Genomic DNA, 15,801 nt, shown 5'->3' with positions numbered 1-15,801 from the left:
TGATTGAAAAAATAACATATAAAGTCGGCGGTGGGCCTTCATCTGAACTATTAGTGCCTAGCGTAGATACGTAATAAAAGTGACTTAATAATCATTTTCCAGTAACGAATTAACAAATATAAATCTTACAATAGCTAAATGCTGCATATCGATTTGTGCTTGTAATGCGTGCCGGTGACATCTCCTGTACTTCTTAAAAACTTTCATTAAGATGGCTACCTCTCAACAGTAGATCAACATTCCGCTAGAGGGCTAGAAATAGATTTCTCTTCAGATACACGCATTTTTAAATACAAAATTCGTTTAGATGTTAAACCTAGTTACATGGGTAGCTTGAACAGAACATAACAGAATTCTTCATTCATGGGTGTATTTTATTATAATGTTACATTTCGGTTCTAAATTGTCCTGTGCATAATAATAAATAAATTTGGATTTAATTTTCAATATCTTTCATAATGCTTGATGTACTGCGGTATGGAAAGGGTAGTATCGTGTAAAAGAAAAAGAAATTCTTTTCCGCGATGAATGTGAGGAATGTCTATGATGGCAATTTGTGTAGATTTGTTTCGGTATCAAATATTGTTTGTCACTTTGAATTTGAAAGCATTTGATGCTGTTTAAATCTATAATTAAAAAGAAAATGACTGCAGTCTAACTCATTACGAATAGTTATGGGTGAGTATAATCAATCTTCTACCCAATGTCTTTCAACAATATAATTGTAGTGTGTATTATTAGATGAACATACTAGGACAGAAAATTATGTTTAAAATGAATATGATTCGAAATCAAAATTAATCGTTATTGATGTTGTGCCTATGTGTGTGAACTTAGATGTTAGAATTAAATTATTATCACTTAGTCATTACAATTATTCAGTCACATCATCGTTTGGGAATTTGATTATTGATTAGTTATAATTTATTTTTGTTTGACATTACAATTAAGTAATGTATTATTGTATTCATTAAATATTACTTATAAAATTATTTTTATGATATTTTTTACGTCAAAGCATAAACTCTAAAACATTTTTATTTGCTTGTGAAACGTTTGTTTAATAAAATATTATTTATGAAACATAATTATGTGCATGTATACTAGTATATAATATTATAGTCATTTAAGGTACAATTTAATTCTGTTCAGTTAATTGGACAACCTACTCTACACAACTTAAAATTGTAATATTAACAACCAAAGATGTGTAACATTAAAATGATACAAATGTTTGATTGTTTGGTATTATTACAGATAGCATATTTGCTTCTGTAGATTTATTTTACTACGTCACTTAAATAAATCTGTTTTATAAGACATTAGTTGTTTTTAAATTTTTATATTGTAACAAATCATCAGATTCGTAAAAATACATCATAATATTGTAACCGCATGTGTAACGATTGTATACGACGTAACAAATTGTCAAGTAAAGAAGCAGCGAAGTCTCAATGATAAGATGCCGTTACACGTGCGGAAATCATTTTGTCAGCATTCTAATAAAATATTATATCTACCGATAGTAACGTGTTTTATTTTTGCATATTCTTCATAACTTCAAACTCAAAACGTTTCTTTGAGCTCTAAAGTCATCAAAATATAAAATAGTTTAAAATTGGATACTAACATATTTTTTTAATTTTATCATAGGAACCCTATCTTTCGTTAGGTGCGTGAGTTTGTAAACAAGAACTCTTTCTACTATTAATATCTACATATAAATATTTATTTAACCTTATATTAAAAAATACAATTAATTTTCGCTTTGCAACTTTGACTCAAATAATAAATAAAATATAAACTGCCATTTCTCAGTATAAAGAAATTATAAGCCATCGTTTAATTCAAATCGTTGACTATGTTTCAAGAAACCTTGTACTAGCAATTACATACTTTTGTACATATTAAATAAGAGTAAACATATGTAATATTAACGTTTATAACAAATGCTATTTATTTAGCCGAACTATATATCAACTATTTATCTTTATTAGTAGTTTATTAGAACAATACAAAAGCCAACAAAAAATTATTTAAAAAAAAAACACTTAACGATAGTATGTATATTGTATGTTTCGATCATAGCTCAACCACATTTTAATAAATATTAATGAACCAGAATTGGTAAAAATATACTAATATGTACAACGAATATAAGCCAATCAAAAACACATCCATTAATCTTTCTTTTCGTAATTCATCTTTTCATATACGCCCATCCACACGACACGACATTATTTTTGCAATTACAAGGCATTGATAATATTAGTAATAGTCCAAATACCCAGGGCGGCAGATCTCAGTATAATATCAATATGGAAATATAATCGAAACAGTATGATTATTTTTCCATTAGAAGTTTCTTTTAAATTGAGTAATTATTGATTTGTCAGGAGCTAGTTAACGCGCACGATAAATGGTTTCCCGAAGCATGGATTGGAGCCTTAGAGGCAATCACTTCAACTTTCAGTGACGTCATTTGAGTCAAAATTCTTTGCTAATAAAAATAAAGCTTGTTATTTAAAGAAATATATGATCATATTTTGTTATTTGTGATATACGTAAGATAGCAAAACTTGAGCAAACCTGGACGAAACCTTGCCCTTGTAATTAATTGCCTTGCCCTAATAATAAAAGATCTAAGGAATTGTTGATAACAAGTAAAAACAATTTATTTTAATTCACTGAACACCAATAAACAGTGCCGGAAATTGTCTTAACTTGTTTAAATGGTTCATAAATGAGGGGGTTCGTAAATAATGAAAAATTGCTGTTAAAACATCGAACCGGTCAATTGCTATTGTCCACACTTAATTTAAGACAACACTTTTATACTTGCAACCTTTAATGGACAGTTTCACAGGATAGTTGGAGCCAGGCGTGATGAGGTTGGAGGGCGATGGTGAGTTAACTCATAAAAACGTTACGCGGTCGTGACGTAGCACGTTGCGATATCGTGTAAATTCGTTCATACCTATGTTGCTTATTTTCGTCGTACCGTAAAACGTAGTATGATTTTGTCTACAAGATGCAACGTTGATTTCCTAAATTTGATGACATGGCTGGCCTCATCATAGCTGCAATGACATCACTCATTTGTTATGAACAAACATGTAAAAATAACAATAGTCAGAAGAAAAACAATATAAATATAAAAAATAATAATGGAATTACGGAAAAAACGGTGAGCAGATCAATAATGTTTTAATAAATAAATACGCAGATAACTATTTACCTTTTTAATATCTGTAGTTAATACTATGGCGCATAGTCCGTTAATCAAGCGACGAAAGGCATTTTGCCATTTCTTTACACCTCTATTCAACTGAATCGTCATAATTAAACATGAATTTTACTACAATGGCCCATTCTACCTTTTTCAAATATCTATGTAACATTTATTAATTTTAGCATTTAAACAATATCGTTTTGATGTTTTAATTATTATTTATGTTATTTACACATAGGCTATCGGTGACCTTAGAAAGAATTTTCGAATTCTGTAAGTCATATTAAGAACATTACACGTTATGCTGTAAACACGTTTAAATGTGTTTTACTAAATGCCTGTGTACATAAAACGCTTGTAAATTATTAATTGTTAAGTATTAGAAACGCTCACACTTTATCGCTTGTTATTTTAATAAATTCTTTGGAAATACCAATATGCGTTTTTTGCCTTTTTTAAACCTTCTATTATTACAACTACAGAAGTAATAATTATGGTCACTCAGTCAACACACTTCATGTCAATTGCACTTATAGAACATAATAATATTATTAAATTTACTTTAATTGAATAAAAGCTATTGTATTGATATTGTACAACACAAATGGGGGTTGTTTCTAGTGATAAGCTGATCAAATGATCAAACTGCTGTCAATGGGAGAACCTTAAAGAAAAGAGCGTACTCTTTCCTGAAAGGCCGGCAACGCACCTGCAAGACCCCCGGTGTTGCAGATGTCCATGGGCGGTGGTGGTCACTTTCCATCAGGTGAGCCTCCTGCTTGTTTGCCAACTTATGACATAAAAAAAAAAATGGTAGTCGCCGTCCCATCTTTAGCCTATTCCGATCGACGAAAGGATAAAGATTAAAAAATAATAAAAACAAAACTTTAGATTAATGTTTTCCTAGAAATTTTCATTTCATCGACATTAATTGACTTGAAAAATTCCAAAAACAACTTCATCGACATATCAAACGCCATTTTTCGCAAATCCTTTTATAAATATATCATCATATAAAATATCAATGTTTTATAATACATATTATGTCTTCCAAATAAATTATGTCAAATAAAACAAAACATGCACCTTAAAATTCTATAACTTGTTATTTTTATGTTTTGTTTTGTTGCTGGTTTCGAAAATACTTAAAATTTAATTTAATCCAATGGAATAAAATACAAATTGCCTTATACCTACTTCTATTATATAAAGTTTCATTTTAATTGGCAATTAATTATGATTGAATTTCTACCAATCAGCGAGCACCAGTATTTATAGCTATCGAACCTCATCTGTTTAAATGTTTAACTATTTATCATAACAATAACTATTCCATTCAAAGTAGATTTATGAAAGAAAAAATATTTCAACGTAATGATCAAATCGAGTACCACAAATGTGCAAATACTTCGTAATATAAATATTGTTATTAAAATGTAATAGATTGCAAACAATTAACTTTTCAGAGGAGAGGAAGATATGTTAAAGTAGTATTTGTGGAAAATGAGATTTTACTTTTCCAATTACTTTTTTTTAATTATATTTCACACTAGCTGTAACTCGCGACTATGCTCGCGTTTAAATTGAATATATTTATAGATTAACTTAAAATATTACGTTGATTCAGTGTTTATTTAGGGTAGTAATGTTTAAATACGTGTCTACTCATTTTTAATCAGTAAAGTTTCATGTTTCTAAATTAATAAATGACGGACATTCCATACAAACTTTTAACCCCTATTTCACCCCGTTAGGATTACAATTTCCAAAATTCCGTCTATAGTAAATTTCATCTCAATCTCACCAAATTTTATGGGCCTAACATTAATAGTTTACGCTCGGTAATGATGAATCAGTCAGTCAGGACATGTTATTTTATAAGTATAAATATATAAGGTTATTTTTTAGTTTTTAACCCAGAGAAGTGGAATTGTGATTCAAAGGAGAAAAGCTACTAGTATTCTTGCTACCATTCCATGCCGTCCCCATTTATATGGTAGCAATTTATATTTTTATAAATTGAGGAATATAAATAAATCTTAATTAAAATATTTATGTATCGTTTTCAATATAAAAAATGCAGAATATTATGTCGCTTGTATAGTGTGAGGAAGCCAAACAATTCACCAAAACAAAATTTTACCTTACTATAATTTTGTTTATGCTCTAAATCATCCAATTATTCTTAGTAATAAAAAAGGTACTGAGATTTAAGTTGAAATTAAAACTCCGAGATATATGAGTGACATTCTTTTTTTACATTAACAGCCTGTAAATTTCCCACTGCTGGGCTAAGGCCTCCTCTCTCTTTGAGGGGAAGGTTTGGAGCATATTCCACCACGCTGCTCCAACTGGTTTGAACTCGAAAAAATCGGTTAAGATGCACGCGTTCTAACCACTCCATCCATCCACGCCATCTCGGCTCATGTCCTTAAAACACGATTTTTAAAGATAAGACAAATTTAAAAATATCATTTTAAAATATTCGTCGCCGTAAGTTTTTCGAATATTTTATCCCAAAGATCTCAGAGATATCCGAATGATAATTCAAGTTGTATATTCTTATTGTTCGATGTTTGCAATACACAAAACATTCAGAAATTACATCACCTGTTTTTATTATGAATCAATAACATTATAGTCTTCGTGTTCGGTCCTATTCAAATTCATAGTTATTTGTTAATCAACGGGGTATCAAATCATAATGATTGTAGAACTCTGTATAATACTGCGAATTGCATTGAATGAAAGCCAACACTACGCTTTCCAGGGAGCATCTATCGAAACTTGTAAAGGTAAACAGTTTTTTCAAGGAAATGATTGTACACTCGTATAAGTAGACGAACGGTTTAGTTTATCGCTCATTTCTTCCACGAATTTTGATGTCAATTTCGAGTACATTCTATATAATGCAATTACACATATTTTTAGCGGTTCTTTCGTACTTTACATCGGATTTTGTGGTTTTTTCAGAGTGTATGTGAGACACTTGATTTAATAATGTAAGTATTTTCTTCTATTTAATTAAATACTCTTTCTATTTTCAGCGACAAAAGATGCAAATGGTGTTGAATTAACACCGACCTCCAAAATATTGACAAATGAATATAATTCTCCGCAAGAATCTTGGGATGTGAATAATGGAATGAAGTCATTATGGATATATCGACCGCCACTGATAGTAAGAATTTTTATATATTATTTTTAACTATTGTTTCCTTATTATACCATTATAAAGACATGAATTAAATTAATGATCTGAGGGATATTTAAGATCTCAGGTAAAATTAGGATCTAACATGAATCAATTGATGAATCATTACTTTTCTTTGTTCATATAAATAACTTACCCTATCTTGTAGGGAATCAGTATATACAATTATATAATAGATAGAGTGTCATGTCATGTCATGTCTGAAAAGTAAATGAAACAAACGGACCAACTTTATTATCTTGCCTCTTTGTTAGTTTTCTAGCGTGTTAGTACCTACTTAGTGGCCAACTGTTGCGCTATTTTTTATCTATCTATCCTAGATATATAAATACTCAAAGAAAAATAGCATAAGTTGGAAATGAAATGATCGTCTCAATATAATATATATTTAAAATTGAATCATTTTCAACAGCAACCACATCAAAGCGACGATGAACAACAGTCGCATCATGTCGTCCTAAAACCACCCCATATGGTTACGAGGCTCGCGAAACCGCTCACATTTGGTTTCGATCCGTATTTTAATAAGGTAACAAAGTATTTTTTTTAATTATTATTGACTAAGTTTAACCATTGTTACGCCAGTGCGTGAATTATGAGAGATACGATTTTAATTTTTTAATACTCTTCTATAGGTACAAATGTTTATATCTAATTAATAATTATCATTTGTTAACATATATGTAATTTAGTATATAATGTAAGTCAATGTTAATTAATCAAGATACAAACATGTACCTGGTCTATAGAATATAATATTGATAAAATTAAAAATGCCAAATACAAATAAAGTAGATTATACAGTGCAATTGATTGTGTCTTAAAGCGGTGTTTTTATACTTATTTTTAATTGTTTCGTATTGTTTTCATATGTTCTTATTTGTAGGGATATTTCGAGCCCTTTGAAAGACGTCAAAAACCTGTCTCTCTAGTAGCGTTTAGAAAAAATGGAATTCAGCCTAGAGAAATGGTAAGGAAATTGTTCAAATTTATTTAGATTACTAATTACTGTAGTAATAATATTTGTTTAAAACGCCATCTATCGACACGGTAGTGTATTCTTTGTTCACGCTTCATGTAGCTTCACGCTCTATATGTAGTTTAGCTGGTAGTAATATAGATGGCGATAGCAGTATTTACGTGAGTTTTAAACATAACCCATTGATTTTATTATGTTAGTATAAACCTAAACAATGTTATGTGAGTAAAGCAATAACGTTATAAAACTCAGAGCGTTTAAAATATGGTGACTTGATACATCTATTTCAAGTGTTAGTTACCAGTAATTAATAAAATGAAAAAAAATAAACAAAACACTTATATACCTTAGCAAATATTCTCAGTTTTCGCTAAGTACAATTTATGTTTGGGTCATGATGAGTTAGGAGTTTGGATGTTTTTTTTATTTGATATGTAATAGTTTTGATGCCATAGTTTTGGTTTTGTTTTTCTATAATATAAGTAAGTGGTCATCTCTGCCCATAGACTTTGGCGCCACAGGTAATAGCCATTTCTTACATATGTCGCTTTTGTACAGTTGTTTGTCGGTAAAAAATGTGATGATTGGATAGTTCCGTTATACACCCTGCAAAAAGTCCTACCACAAACGTACATAAAAATGAAAGATGATTTAGAATCCGGGCCTATTCAACGAATTATAATGAATTGGCAAGTTTTTATACTTTCCAATTCGTTCTCGCTGGCTACTAGATGGCGCATTGCTGCTCATCAACTTTTATACCGTGGTTCAACCGATCGCCATGAAAATTGACCTACGTAGATATTTAAGCACGGGGTATTTTTTCAAGACTTCCTTTGTTTATTAACGAATAACATTTCGTTCCTTTTTGTTTATATGCGGTTGGTTTTGTTTACATACAACTAATCTATCAATGGTCACCAAACAGACAGACCACGGCTTTTGTTATTATTATATTACATAATAAACTAAAACTAAAGAAACGACAGCTTGTGAAGATTTTCTAGGCGATCTTATGGTACAGGAAAGAAAAGTAATTACTAAGAATTTAATTATTATAAAAATATTGCAAACATTTTCTTCCGTAACATTTTACTTTACAATGCAGCAAGATGCGTCGCAATAACACTTTCGCAACCTATATTGAACTTTTCAGATAAATATGGGAATGTAAAGTTAACGTACAACGAGCAGGATGCAATTTGCATCGTCTCAATTGTCAATCGACACATTCCGAGCGAGATGCACAACAAAATGGGAGTAAATATTCCCAGCCCCGTAACGAAAACGAAACGTTTATTGAAATCAATCTCGACCATTTTTACTCTAAGTTTACAAAAGGTTTATATTCTATGACTTGAATTTTTAAAACAAAGGTTCAATTCAAATATATGATTATTAGCTTATTATTGAATTAGTTAATGAATATATGAATATAATTAATTTTATTGAATCAGTTAATGTCAATAGAAATTCATCGCAATGCTGTGTTCCAATAATGGGAGTTTGCGAGTCGCGATGGCTGAACCAACTCGTATAGTTTGCGATGTATACACAAGTGTATGCATAACTTACCATTCAACTTGTGTTCGTTTATTAACAACATATCTTTGTTTTTATTTGTACAACTTGTATCATAATGAATGATATTAACCAGTGGCGGGGCAAGACCAAAACTTTATTTGGGTAAGAACATTTTTGCGAACTCTCGTGGTGCAAGAGACACAACCTCTTCTCCTTTTGGGTTTTTAAAATATAGATTTTTCTGATATTGTCTTATCTTTATCTTTATTTAAAAAGAGCAAAGACACAACTTTTAGATCATATACCTATACATCTAAATCTAAATTTATAGAAACATCTGTTACATTTTTTTTCTTATGTTAATAAAGTCAAAAGCATTTCAATTACTTTTTAACTGTCATATTTTCTGTTGAGAAGTAAGTACCACAGAACTGAGAAGAAGTGGTGTGAGAATTTACAAAGGATCCAATACCAGTAGTTTTACCCTAAACTTAAGGTGCGCGAGGTCCCTGCAATGGCAAGACTGCAGGCCCTGGCCGGCGTCGACCACGCCTTACGCCACGTGTTATTAACGCCGATATTAATGACTATACGTTTAATTTCTAGGCAGTTCCTAGCGATCAAGTCGAATCAGCTGAAGTGGCGGAATTGCAATCTGCATTCAACGATATTAGTAATTTATGGCACGACCAACAATACAACATAAGAGATGTATAGAGTCCTATAAGATATTTATTAAATAAGTCACTTTAAATATATAATTATTAAAATTAAACTTGTGTCATTATTTAGTTTAGTAGCATCTTATTCAGTAAAAGTCTTAGGCCCCTTTCTCTCTTGAAGAAAAGTGAAGTTTATTCTCCCACCAGGCTCTAAAATGGGAATTATATGCGATACGTGCAGGTTTCCAGTATATTCTGCATTTGAATTTCGAAACCTATGACAGATTTTGTTTTGATTTCATCTCATTGTAAACTGTAAGTCTCTCATCTAAGGTGAGAATACAAAAATCAAATCTACGAAAAAGCATAATTTATCCCCTTATTTTTTTATATAATTTAATTACTTATATTTCTTTTTAATCTTTGTAATGAACAAGTAACTCTGTCTGTGTGTCTGTTGCTCTTTCAAGGCCATCATATCATTTGATGAAATTTGGTGCGAAAAAAGCTTTGAAGTCTTTGTAAATTATTACGATGATTATTTGGGCGGTATTGGAATTGAGCGATGGAAAAAAACTTTGCATATATGTATGTTCGATAAAAATTCTACCTGATCAATGAGCTTTTAAGTAAGGGGTACATTGAATTTTTCCCTTTAAAGTTGGGCCTCGATGGGCCTTTCACTGTCCGTAAGTGTTGGGCTTGACGACGAATCTGAGGCCGTGCCGCCTTCGTTAGAAACTGCTCCGTTCGGATTGTTTTGACCATACGGAACGTTATACTCATTGTCAAATCAAATTGAATTTATAAGTAATTAAAATCAAAAACACATACTAGGCGGCGAGTACATGGCGAGTAACACACGAATGACTAAATCACTTCAACTTGACAGGCCGGTTCCCGCCTTTCGATGTCGGTATATAGTTATAATAAATAAGGCAAAGGAATTAACATCTAGGCCTTAAAACACACAAAAGTAAGCACAACCAGTAGTCGACTCAACTTCTTTATAATCTGATGCTTTCTATTATTTATTTATTGTCTACATAATACGATAATACGAAAAATAATTGTGAAACAAACTTTGCTCATAACTAGCGCTGATATTAACGCTACAAATCAAATCAATTAAAAATATTAAACACTTGAATTTTAGAATAAAATAAATCTGTCACGCTGCCAATGTATAATAGCAATAATATTGTTTAAAAATATATAAGATGACAAGCCGTGACATTGAACTGCATATTACTGAAAGCTATAAATCACCTTGATCTGAAGACAATGAAGACAATACATGTCATTGTAAAAATAGTGGTCTGTTTTTATAATACAATAAGCGAACATTATATAATACGGTGACCAAAGCATGACAATAATATATTTAAGCCATCAAATGAATTGATCACCGTTAAAGATAAGTAGTCCTGATTATTGTTTTATTTGTAATTTTTCAAAATATTTTTTTAGAGCATTACGAAGCATTTTTCCTAAAAAAACATTTTCCTTAAAAATTTTGCATTATATTGATTTCCCATTTTTATTTATTTTATTTTTTAATTTTGTCCTGAGATACCTATATATTTTTAAATCTATCTATACATTTTGTAGATAATATGGGTATGTATGTATATGTTTTTTATATATAAGTATGTACATATATTGTTAATTCATTATTAATTACCGTCTTCATGGTTTTCCGTTTGACCTAAAGGTTGACTGGCAGAGAATGCCTTCAGGCATTAAGTCCGCCTTTTGACCCATTTACTTTGCGGTGGTCAATAAAGTATTTAAATGAATTAGATAAAAATAAGCAAAATAACATTGACCCTGACTGTCTCATCACGAGCTGTAAATATGATTGATATAGTACTCGGACTCCGTTCGCGACGTAGATGCTCACTAAGAAAGGATTTTTGAAATATCAAAAAAACTTCGTATGATTTTTACCCTAAGGAAGTCAGGACGGACGACTACAATAATTACATAATGAAATATATGATCACAATATCTATCTCTTTCTTACATCATCGTTTGCTTTGGCTTCGTTAGCTGCCTGTCTAATACCAGTCCTACTAGGTAATGCTGTAATATATGATATGTGATTACATTACATTACATATTTGGGAATACTAACGAATTATTTAAGTGGCAGTTTAATGCCAAATACGAATTTACGAGTCTGTTTACTAAAGAGGTAGTAGGATTCTGACATGTATTGCTATCGAAACACGTGTATCTCAACAGAAGCTTGCAGACGAGAAAGCACAAATGAAAGATTATTCTTATTTATATTTCATGTTCAATGGTGAAGGAAAACATACAAAACCATTACATTTCGAATGAATTTCTGACACGTGTATCAACACACTATCTCTGGAGTAACGGGATGTAATAAGTTGGAAACCTCCTTGAGATCTCTTTCTCCTTACTAATATTATATGCCGTGACTCTGTCTTGTTGACAGATAAATGCAAGATATAAGTTAAAAGAAAATGAATTTAATCACAGTACGATTTAGCCACAGTTATAAGATCTAGGTATATTAAAACGACGCGTTAAATTACGATTTAATTAGAACAAATATGACAAGCCAGCCATTCCTGAAACGCTAATCAAAGTTAGATTTACTAATCCGACTGAATATTTTACGCTCATTGGTCGCATATTGCGTCATCTGATGGCATTCATTAATTACAATTCAGATGATCGTAAAATTAGTAACTTTGTCATAGTCAGTTCGTCTATTTATTAAATACAAGAAGATGAAATTCATTCTTGTAAATGCCAAGTCAAGTTTTGTACAACCGATGAAAAAACTGAACACCTAACTGCCATTTTCAATAAACCATCTAAAATTATGGATAGATCGTTATCTCCGATATATATAATGACAGATTACTTTATCCCTCTCACCTATCTAAGTTTCTTCGAACATTTGTTTTATTATAACTACGACACAATTTCATTTTCAATACTTACTTTTTTTTTTTAATACAAATGAACTCTGTCTTTACCTTAGCAAAGACGTTTTTGAGGAACCTAGAGGTTATATTCCTTTCTGATTGCGCTGGTATTTACATCACCCTACGAAATTTCTGCTTTCGGCGGGACGCCTTTTTGCAGAAGCGACCAAGGCTGGCACTTGCAACCGATGGACACTGCAGTATTCTGCAACAGTTCCATACACTGGAGTATACTATGGAAAGCACTGTATTGCGATGGTCAAACACTAATACATTAGTCAATCATAATACACAAATAAACATTCCCCGTTTTCCTAGCACAAAGCCCTGTCACCATGTAAGTATATTATGTACACCCCTAGCTTTTTCCTCTCTACCTTAAGGTTGCCTGGACGAGAACGTTCTCTTAAGTTCACCTCTTATACATTTTTCATGTCTGTATTTTATGTATAAGTTCATGGGTGTACAAAATTTCGTTGCGGAAATATATTGTACTGTAATACCGTTTATTTTAAACAATATTCTGTATTTTTTAAAGTGTGGTACTATTTGCCTTTTTTATATAAGAAAATTTAGGGTTCACCAACGAACTTTTATAACGCTTTCGGATTGATGATTCTCTCCGACTATTTTACCCTAAAGCACTTAATTCTAAAGTCTTAGTTACTAAAGCATACAAACATAAACATGAAGTTTATAGAGCTATTAACTGTTAATTAATATAATATTAGCTTTTATGGACAGTAAATTTTATTAATTTTAATTTTGAGATTAAAATGAGTACATAGTTTCAGCTTTCTTTTCGGGTACTGATTTCAAGCCACCTGCGTACACACGTGTCTCATCAATATACTTATTAACGATTCTGAATGTTTAATGACATCGTAAACTGTTCATATTTTCTTTAAACAATATATTTCAGTATGTTTCTATTTGCGCTACGCATTAGTCGTTCGGTATCAGTTTTTATTCTGTATATTATAACTACTATTTGAATATTGTAATTTTTCAGTCATCACGTATATTACTCAATGAAAATAATTGGTGTATCTGATGTCGGTTTTGTCGGTGCCAGGAGCTTCGGCGCTGCATATTTTCTCTTACGCTAGTTAAAAGGTAATGTCGTTTAGTGTCAACTATTAGATATCTATATATAACTTTTGATATATTTATTTTTATATTTTTTAGCAGAGATCATTTCTATTTTTCAAGTTATCAATATAAAAGTACGTAACACGTAAGAGTTAACAGAACTATTCAGAGGATAACACAAAGAATTAAATATTTTTTTTAAATATTTATAAGATTTGCGTAATATTGTTATATTTGTAAATTAGTAGTAAAGTTTTCCAATTTTTCCATTGTCTCCCATAGAAAACGATTACGGAGTGTAGTACATAAGACGAAAGGCAGTAAACGATTATTTACCTGTAATTACGCTTTTAATATCTTCATCTACAAAAATACAACTCAATACACTTAATGTTTACATTGTGTGATATTTTATTACTCAATTGTCGTGTCTATTACTTAGTAGATGTCACGATAACTTACTATACAGCCAGTTATTATAGTCGTTCTGGTCTATGGGCATAAGTAAGCTAAGGTATTTATAAATATAATAATTACGTCATTTAGTTTGAGTTATTATTTATATTTTATAAAATATAAAATTAACGAATCGTTTTATTTCGTATTTAAAATAATATTCGAATATTTATAATGTGGTTACGGGTTCGTAGCCGGAGCTACGCAAAATTAGAGCGAGCGGGTTACATTCGACAGAGTATTCTGGCTTACAATAGAATTACTAATATCCGCTGAAAGTTTTACTTTTCAAGATGTTACTTATCTATTCACACTTAATCTAAAAATACCAAATATTAAGAAAAATAAATTAATAACTCTGTAGAGCAAACAACTTGTTACATTTACGGGGAAGTTATTTAATTTGTGTCTGTTATGATTAAGCAATGAGTTTTATGCATAATAATTATTTGACCATCGCAATACAATAGATTGTATTCCTGGAATTTACTCCGTAATATCGATATAATTATAAATTGTTTACTTATTGGTAGGGCTTTGTTCAGCTCCGTCTGGCTTCCCATCCATGGAGTGGATTACCCACTACTAATTTATTCTACCGCCAAATTTAGTATTGTATTGTTACCAGTTCGAGGAAAACTTCACGATCTTCTTCTAAGGCGTGTTTAAAGTTTATTCTCACCGTAGGCTTACAGCACCTTAAATTTCGAAGCAGTTGCTTTTTTTTCTACGGAAAATTTCTTAATTTGATAATTTTGATAAAATGATTTCTATAATATACTAATTTTGCATGTATACGTAAAATAATACTTTAGAGGAGTTTTTATATTTGAATTGGAAATCGTATGAAAATAAACTATTAGAATATAGAGCGAAAAAATGTAAATAATATATTTTTACAAACATTTTTGGGTCATATTTGAAATTTGAGAATTTTTAATTGAATGTGAAGCTTGTTATTTTTACCTCGCAGTACCGGCAATAAATTCAGCAATATTAATATATCATTGATTTATATTTTTATCAAAAATCGAAATCAAAATATACTTTATTCAAGTAGGCTTTTACAAGGACTTTTGAATCGTCATTTAACAAACTATTTTAAGTAAAGCTACCACCGGATCGGAATGTAGATTCTGTCGAGAAGAACTTATTCATTTCTGTATCCAATGAGGTATATTATTCACTTTCATTTTGGCAGGGCTTTACGCAAGCTCGTCTGGGTCATCAGCAATATTTAGTATTGCGTTCCGGTTTAAAGGTGGAGTGTGCCAGTGTTAACAAAGGAAATAACATATTAGTTCCTAAAATTGGTGCCGTATTGACTATGTTCATATTTCTTACAGCGCCAATGTCTTTTTAAAGCGGTGACCACTTATCATCAGATGGTCCATTTTCCAGTCCGCCACATTCTACGAAATATGTGATATAAACAAATATTTTGTAATCATCGTCGAATCTAAATAGCTGTAGTAAAGTTGTGTTATCTGATTTCAGTACAAGATTTCGATAAGCTGAATCAGGAAAAGTTAATTTTTAGGACGTAAATGAATCAAATATTATCAGTTGATTAAACTATTTTTATCGAAACTGAATCCGATTTTTATATTTGTTGAGTATCGTCTCTTCCGGCTACCAAGTATTCTATCTATAACTATTTATATTCAAGGACTATA

At 30.7% G+C, this 15,801-nt stretch overlaps 1 protein-coding gene across 2 annotated transcripts; it reads left to right on the top strand.

The window, feature by feature from the left end:
* Positions 1–5,926: 5,926 nt before the first annotated feature.
* Positions 5,927–9,691, top strand: LOC125076101. 2 transcript variants are annotated; one of them, XM_047688060.1, is made up of 5 exons: positions 5,927–6,027; positions 6,280–6,413; positions 6,859–6,975; positions 7,333–7,416; positions 9,556–9,691. In XM_047688060.1, the coding sequence occupies exons 1-5, from the start codon at positions 5,937–5,939 to the stop codon at positions 9,664–9,666; spliced, it is 537 nt and encodes a 178-aa protein (XP_047544016.1). In that variant the 5' UTR covers positions 5,927–5,936; the 3' UTR covers positions 9,667–9,691. The 2 variants fall into 2 exon arrangements, with proteins under 2 accessions (XP_047544016.1, XP_047544015.1); XM_047688059.1 differs by lacking the exon at positions 5,927–6,027 and adding an exon at positions 6,113–6,208.
* Positions 9,692–15,801: the final 6,110 nt, after the last annotated feature.

The sequence above is a fragment of the Vanessa atalanta genome, chromosome Z (genome assembly GCF_905147765.1).
Source record: "Vanessa atalanta chromosome Z, ilVanAtal1.2, whole genome shotgun sequence".
In the NCBI taxonomy this organism is placed as follows: domain Eukaryota; kingdom Metazoa; phylum Arthropoda; class Insecta; order Lepidoptera; family Nymphalidae; genus Vanessa; species Vanessa atalanta.
The sequence above is the reverse complement of the archived record's forward strand: the minus strand, read 5'-3'. Positions and strand labels throughout refer to the sequence as shown.